The sequence below is a fragment of the Pteropus vampyrus genome, unplaced genomic scaffold (genome assembly GCF_000151845.1).
Source record: "Pteropus vampyrus isolate Shadow unplaced genomic scaffold, Pvam_2.0 Scaffold169, whole genome shotgun sequence".
In the NCBI taxonomy this organism is placed as follows: Eukaryota; Metazoa; Chordata; class Mammalia; order Chiroptera; family Pteropodidae; genus Pteropus; species Pteropus vampyrus.
Genome location: NW_011888950.1, coordinates 418,782 through 426,807, shown reverse-complemented (window position 1 = coordinate 426,807; position 8,026 = coordinate 418,782). Strand labels below are relative to the sequence as shown.

Below are 8,026 nucleotides of genomic sequence, written 5' to 3'. Positions count from 1 at the left end.
GGGTGAGGGAAGATTCTGGTCTAGACACACACGCACACACACACACACACACACGCACACGCACACGCACGCACACGCAAAGATTCGCGCGGAGACAGCACCAAAATTCTGACATTACGAGAGTACGACAAACTTACACACTTGGATGTCCCTGGTCCCCCGCCTTCCGCGAAGCACGGCCCCCTCCCCCGCTGCGAGACCAGCGGCAGCGCTCGGCGCCGGGCTCCTCCCCTCTGCTCCAGTCACCAGCCGCGTGCCACAATCCTCGGCCCCCCCTCCCCATCGGATCCAATCAGCTGCCTGCCAACCCCTGAAATGCCGCGCCGTGATTGGCTGGACGTCTCTAAGGTGAGGGGGAGTATTTATTAAAGAGCCGCCGGGCTGAGAGTCCGAGAGCGGAGAGCGGAGCTTGAAACTGACTGCGAACTTCAGTGGCGCCGCGACTTTTCCAGTTTCACTCCAAGGAACTTTTCTTTTGCGGGAGGAGAAAAGAAGGGGTGCGAACGCCCCCGCTTTAGCTCTTTCTTCTCCTGCTCCTTCTCCTCTGCAGTTTGCCTTTCCCCACGTGGAGCGGGCAGCTGCGGGCTGGCCACCCCGCGCCTTCCTAAGTGCTCACCGCCGCAGCCGGGTGACGCGCCAGGTTCCCCCGGAGCCGCTCGCTCCGCGTCCGGCAGCCGACGGGAGAGGAGCCCGCGCCTCGAGTCCCCGAGCCGCCGCGGCTTCTCGCCTTTCCCGGCCACCCGCCCCCTGTCCCGGGCCCGCGTATGAATCTCCTGGACCCCTTCATGAAAATGACCGACGAGCAGGAGAAGGGCCTGTCCGGCGCCCCCAGCCCCACCATGTCCGAGGACTCGGCTGGCTCGCCCTGCCCTTCGGGCTCCGGCTCCGACACCGAGAACACGCGGCCCCAGGAGAACACGTTTCCCAAGGGCGAGCCGGACCTGAAGAAGGAGAGCGAGGAGGACAAGTTCCCCGTGTGCATCCGCGAGGCGGTCAGCCAGGTGCTGAAGGGCTACGACTGGACGCTGGTGCCCATGCCGGTGCGCGTCAACGGGTCGAGCAAGAACAAGCCGCACGTCAAGCGGCCCATGAACGCCTTCATGGTGTGGGCGCAGGCGGCGCGCAGGAAGCTGGCGGACCAGTACCCGCACCTGCACAACGCGGAGCTCAGCAAGACCCTCGGCAAGCTCTGGAGGTAGGGCCGCGCGGCAGGGTGGGCTCCTTGGGCCGCGGGGGCGCTGGCCTCGACCGGCTAGCTCCCCGCGCCCCGCCTCCCAGCAGGGGGTAGGTAGTGGTCGGGGAGCAGGCGGGGTGGGGCCGAGAGGGGGTGGAGTGGGGACGAGGTGTAACTTGGTTCCGAGTTTGACAAAGTTCTTGGATTGCTCAAAGAAAGGTGGGGGGCGGGGGGAGCTAGGCGCAGGAGGAAGGCGCTGGCCAGAGGGTGGAAGATGACTTGTAGCACTCGCGGTGGGAGGGAGCTGCCAGCACGGTCTCCCCTTGCTGTGAAGTTCAATCCCGAGAGAGGGCTTGGATGGGAAGTGAGGTTTGCCTCCCCCTCTCTCGAACTGCGCGCTCTCGTGCAGCCCGACACCCGCGGAGGTGGGACGGAGCCTGGGCGGGAGACCCCGAGGCTGGAGGCGTCCCCATGGCTGGCAGAGGAGGGGAGGAGGGAGGTTGCTGGAAATAGGTGGGCGCAATGTTGCGGGTGGGGGGGGGGCGGCAGGAGGAGCTCCTTGCAGCAAATGCAGTGGTTTTTTTGGAAAGTTTTTAAAGGGGGTTAGGGGCGGTAGGAGGGAGCGGGGCGATAACTCCGGTAGCGGAGGTACGTAGAGCGGGAGCAGCGGGGAGCTATTTTTATCTGCAGGGTTCCCAAAAAGGAAGAAAAGGGGAGAAAGCGGGGCGCGGAGTGACTGCTCGGGTCCGACTAAAAGAACCGAGATTTGTTTTTCTTTTCTTTTCTTTTTTTTTTTTTTTTAAGAAAAGTTATGAGCTGCCGCTGCGGCTGGAAAGCAGGGGGGAGGGAGGAGAGAGGTTGTGTGTGAAGCACAAAGAGGTCGGGGTCACCTACCCCACCCGCCGCCCTGACAGCTCTGCGAATTTCACAGACCCGCTCCCCGCTCTGTGTCTCTCTCTCTCTCTGTCTCTGTCTCTCTGCGCCCCCTCCCCCGCCCCCCAGACTGCTGAACGAGAGCGAGAAGCGCCCCTTCGTGGAGGAGGCGGAGCGGCTGCGCGTGCAGCACAAGAAGGACCACCCGGATTACAAGTACCAGCCCCGGCGGAGGAAGTCGGTGAAGAACGGGCAGGCGGAGGCCGAGGAGGCCGCGGAGCAGACGCACATCTCCCCCAACGCCATCTTCAAGGCGCTGCAGGCCGACTCGCCGCACTCCTCCTCCGGCATGAGCGAGGTGCACTCCCCTGGCGAGCACTCGGGTGAGTCCCCCCTTGGCCCCCAGCCCTAGCCACCCGCGGGCCGCCTGGCACACGCCCAGGCCTCCGCCTCGTAGGCTCTGCTTAGGGACTTTGCGCTCCCCAGGGAGGGACACACCACCCCCTGCGCCTAATCCTCCACGAAGCCCCTAAACGTGTGCGTGCGCGCGCACCACACACACACACACACACACACACACACACACGCACACACACGCACGCACACGCGCACATGCTCGCACACAGCCCTCTCAATCCCTGCCTCCTAAGCAGATTAATTTTTATTGCAGGTAAAATACGTTTACAGGTTTACAGCACGTCTCCCTTCTTGGCCTTGCTCCTCCGCCCCGAAAGCACACAGAGGGCTCTCCACGAGTAGCTGTCTGGTCCTCTGGACCCTCCGGGGCTCAGATGCCCCCCGATAAAAGGAGACTGCCCAGTGTGCACCGACGGGTTCCCCATTGGGGGTGTCATCGACCTGCCGCGCGCCTCCCTGGCGGACGAGCGCTTCTTGACGCGCGCTTCGTGACGCTTGAGCAGAGGGGGAAGGTCTCATGAGGGTCCAGGAGCTGGGGCCTTTGCACAGCCCTTGTTGATCTTTTAATGCCTGCAGGGCAATCCCAGGGTCCACCGACGCCACCCACCACCCCCAAAACCGACGTGCAGCCGGGTAAGGCTGACCTGAAGCGAGAGGGGCGCCCCCTGCCAGAGGGGGGCCGACAGCCCCCCATCGACTTCCGTGACGTGGACATCGGCGAGCTGAGCAGCGACGTCATCTCCAACATCGAGACCTTCGACGTCAATGAATTCGACCAGTACCTGCCACCCAATGGCCACCCAGGGGTGCCGGCCACGCACGGCCAGGTCACCTACACTGGCAGCTACGGCATCAGCAGCACAGCGGCTAGCCCCGCGGGCGCGGGCCACGTGTGGATGTCCAAGCAGCAGGCGCCGCCGCCGCCCCCGCAGCAGCCTCCGCAGGCCCCGCAGGCGCCCCCGCAGGCGCCCCCGCAGCAGCCCCCGGCGCCCCCGCAGCAGCAGCCGCCCGCGCCCCCGCAGCAGCCGCCGGCGCACACGCTGACCACCCTGAGCAGCGAGCCGGGCCAGTCCCAGCGAACGCACATCAAGACCGAGCAGCTGAGTCCCAGCCACTACAGCGAGCAGCAGCACTCACCGCAGCAGATCGCTTACAGCCCCTTCAGCCTTCCGCACTACAGCCCCTCCTACCCGCCCATCACGCGCTCGCAGTACGATTACACTGACCACCAGAACTCCGGCTCCTACTACAGCCACGCCGCCGGCCAGGGCTCCGGCCTCTACTCCACCTTCACCTACATGAACCCGGCGCAGCGGCCCATGTACACCCCCATCGCCGACACCTCCGGGGTCCCGTCCATCCCGCAGACCCACAGCCCCCAGCACTGGGAACAGCCCGTCTACACACAGCTCACCAGACCTTGAGGAGTCCCTTAGACAAAGGGTGATGATTGGCGTGATGATCATAAAAATAACCGAAGAAAGAAAGAACCAGAATTTCCTTTGGACGTTTTTTGGTTTTTTGGTTTTTTGTTTTTTTTTGTTTTTTGTTTTTTCTTATTCCTTAAAGACATTAAAGCTAAAGGCAATTCGTACCCAGATTCCGACGCAGAAACATTAGCTTTCCAAACGCATGACCACCTTGTTGCAAATCAGTCAGTGGCAAGGCCGCTCTTGGCTAAATGGACCAGCGAAATGGACAAACTGGACTTGAAAACGTTTTTCAAAGCAAGCGTGGAGGACGATGCAGAATCGTGTGACCAGTTTGCCCAATCTCTCTGCCTGTTTGGACTTTGTAATTATTTTTTAGCAGTAATTAAAGAAAAGAGTCCTCTGTGAGGAATATTCTCTATTTTAAATATTTTTAGTATGTACTGTGTATGATTCATTACCATTTTGAGGGGATTTATACATATTTTTAGATAAAAATTAAATGTTCTTATTTTTCCAACAGCTAAACTACTTAGTTGAACAGTGTGCCCTAGCTTTTCTTGCAACCAGAGTATTTTTGTACAGATTTGCTTTCTCTTACAAAAAAAAAAAAAAAAGGTATATGTGTTGTATTAACATAGAAAAAACACAAATTTGTGTTATTTGATCAGTTTGGGGGGTTAGCTTTGCTTAATGCCTCAGGCTTTCTGATTCAAGGAGGCGCTGCCTTAGAAAAATAAAGGCCTTATTTTGCAAGTATGGAAGTACACGATAGTCTAGGGAAGCATTTGGTAAGCTTTATCATATATATATTTTTTAAACGAGAAAAAACACCTTGAGCCTTAAAACCATGCTGCTGAAAAAGACTTGCGCTCTTTCCTCCCGCGTTTGCTTGTTCGCTGCAATCTTAAAGAAGCAAAAGGCAAGCAAAAGACACGACATCTGTCTTGGGGATGTTTCAGCAGCCAGTACGTGCCCCAGCACACTGCCCCCTGGTTGCTTGCCTGGCCCCTTGTCGAACAGATGCTAGAGTCCTCTCACTTAAACTGTCACCTGTGCCTCTCTGAACACCAGCAGTTAACCTTCAAGACATTCCACGTGCTAAAATTATTTATTTTGTAAGGAGAGGTTTTAATTAAAACAAAACAAAACAAAACAAAACTTCCTTTTTTTATTATTTTTAAAATTTACCTTCTTATTCAAATAGGTTGTTGGAGCCTTCCTCAAAAGGGTATGGTCATCTGTTGTTAAATTATGTTCTTAACTGTAACCAGTTTTTTTTTTTTATTTATCTCTTTAATCTTTTTTATTATTAAAAGCAAGTTTCTTTGGATTCCTTGTCCTAGATTTGTATAAATGCCTTATGTCCGTTCTTTTTTTTTTTTTTTCTTTGTTATTTTTGTTGAAAACAAACTGGAAACTTGTTTCTCTTTTTTTGTACAAATGAGAGGTTGCAAATGTAGTATATCACTGAGTCATTTGCAGTGTTTTCTGCCACGGAACTTTGGGCTGCCTAAATTGTGTGATTGTGAGTGTGTGTGTATGTGTGTGTGTGTGTGTTGACACAAAACAATGCAAGCATGTGTCATGGATATTCCCCTGCATGTTCTCTTGGACAGAGGGAGGAAAGGGGGAGGGGATCGGCCCACTGACAGACCTTAGTTCTTAATTACTTCTGTGGCTGGAGAGTTTGAGGATTGCTTTTTAAAAAAGACAGCAAACTTTTTTTTTTTTATTTAAAAAAAGATATATTAACAGTTTTAGAAGTCAGTAGAATAAAATCTTAAAGCACTCTTATAATATGGCATCTTTCAATTTCTGTATAAAAGCAGATCTTTTAAGAAAATATTTCTGTAACTTAAAAAAAACCTGGCATTTAAATCATATTTTGTCTTTAGGTAAGGTTTGGTTTGTGTTTGTGTTTTGTTTGTTTCCTTGTTTACCCCCAAACCTTTTGTTCTCTCTGTGAAACTTACCTTTCCTTTTTTCTTTTTTTTTTTTGTATATTATTGTTTACAATAAATATACATTGCATTAAAAAGAAAACTGCCCTATGGATTTTTTTCACCCATTCTTTTGTTAAAAGGAGGATCTGAAGAATTGGGGTACAGAAAAGAGATTGTGCCACGCCGATCAATGTGTTATTTTTGTTTTTGGTGGGCACTTTTTGGCAGTCCTAAACTCGGCGGCACTGAGAAGACGCCGTGTCCTCGAAAAAGCTACGCAGAAGAATCTTGACGAGTGCCACCTCAGTGGGTCCCAAAGAGAATTACATGTCAGCTGTTGCCGGCTCAGGCAAAACACTCGGGGTGGTTTCAGTCCCCTCATGCTTTAGGGCAAAAGCTGTTCCATTGTGGAAGTCAGAGGGAATGTCACACCTGAAATCAGTAGCTTCTCAGAAGACAGACTGGAGAGGGCCACTTACTTGCCTGTCTGATGTCAACAGAGCAAACTCTCTGTTATTGTGAACACATACCCCCAAAATGGGGTGTCCATTTAAAAGGCAAAGGAAACCACAGTGAAACAGAGTGTCCGAAGGGGACCAGAGGGACATCTGTTCTATTAACCCTTTAAATAGTTCAGAGTTTCTCTGCAGGAGCCATGGAGTGAAATGGTTTTTTCTGTTCCCTCCAGTTTAACTCACCCTGAGAAGACGCAAAGCCATCATAGAAGTAATAAGTCCTAATCCTGTTTTCCTTGGCCCCGGTTAGATGGGAGTTTCCAGGATCAGAGAAACGTTCAGGTCATTTTTCATTAAACAGATGAAATCACTCCTTCCTTCCCACCCCCACACAGAGACGCCCCACCCCCACCCCAGCTGATGGGAGTAGTGTCTCCAGGGAGTCAGGTCTCCTCTCTCACCTCTCACTGGTCTAACTGCTGGGCCCCCAGTCTCTGACCGTCGTTACCAGCATCCAGACTCTCTGATCTTCCCTCACATTGTCTGTTTTTGCTTACTGGGCCGCTGGCTTGCGTCCCACGCCAGGAGCATGACAACCAGGAAAATGGTAGTTATCAAATCGAGGCAATATTAGCACTGGGCCTCCTTGGCAAATTCCTCCAACACGCATCTACCGAGGGCCTGTGACACCTCCCTGCCCCCCACCCCACCCTCGGCGTCAGATTCTGCTGCTTGTTGGTGCCTCAGCATTCAATTCGCTCAGGCCCAGAGTTTACCCTCCACTCTTACAAAATCTCTATTTTACCCCCCTTGCCAACACTCACAAAGTCCTTTGGAACAGTCTCTGTGATGTCGAATTCTCGTCTGCCTTTATTCACCAAATCCCTTTGTCTATTAAAATCAACACACACACACCCCCACCATGAACAACCCTTTCCCTACCAGATCCACAGTGTTTGCTAGATCGTTCTCTCTACTGCTAGAAATACGCTCTTTTCTTCAGTATGTGGCCTTTGGTAGGACTTCTTAGAGCCAGAATATTCCGTCAAGACATGAACTCGCTTAGGTGACCTAGAGCAAGCTGCTTACTTTCCTGTGCCTTGGTTTCCCTTTGTGTGGAGAATGTTTATCATCCCTCCTTCATGTAATAGGCTTGTTATTAGAGCAGTTTTTTAGCAAGGAGCAGTCTGAGAATTGACTGGCTCTGAGTCTCTTGGTCTGGACAGGGTTCCTACTGCTTGGGAATAAAAGGTAAATGTTTGGGGTTTTCACAAGCTCCCCAAATGGTTCTGACACACAGGAAAATCCAAGAGACAGCACAGAGAGAGAAAGAGAGAGAGAGAGAGTCTCTGAATTTGCTCATCCCCATCCACCGGGTCTCGTCAAAGACCAGCATCATCAGATTAAAACATATTTTAGAGGAATTTTTAGTCTAAATCCAGAAATGCAGAGCTTATCGCCCCGACAACGTCTTAGAAACCCAGGAAAGAGTCCTCCGGACCAGAGGAGGCTGGTGTGCACGTCCAAGGTTGTTTGTTTATTTGTACTCAAAATAAAACTTTTTTTTTTTTTTTTTTTTTTTTTTACTATTTTAACAAAGGAGAATTTAAAAACTCACTTAGAACCAATCTTTTGGGCTGTTATTAAAATGGCACTTATGGACTAGCGTGAGCTGTGTTGGACTTTCCCACCTCCCCTCCACTCCATCCCTTCCTTTCCCCTGATGTCCAA

General features: G+C 52.5%; 1 protein-coding gene across 1 annotated transcript; it reads left to right on the top strand.

Moving 5' to 3' along the window:
* Positions 1 to 387: 387 nt before the first annotated feature.
* SOX9 (SRY-box 9) lies at positions 388 to 4,562 on the top strand. Its single transcript, XM_011370402.2, has 3 exons — positions 388 to 1,195; positions 2,177 to 2,430; positions 3,041 to 4,562. Exons 1-3 carry the CDS (start codon positions 765 to 767, stop codon positions 3,886 to 3,888), a joined length of 1,533 nt encoding a protein of 510 aa, XP_011368704.1. The 5' UTR covers positions 388 to 764; the 3' UTR covers positions 3,889 to 4,562.
* Positions 4,563 to 8,026: the final 3,464 nt, after the last annotated feature.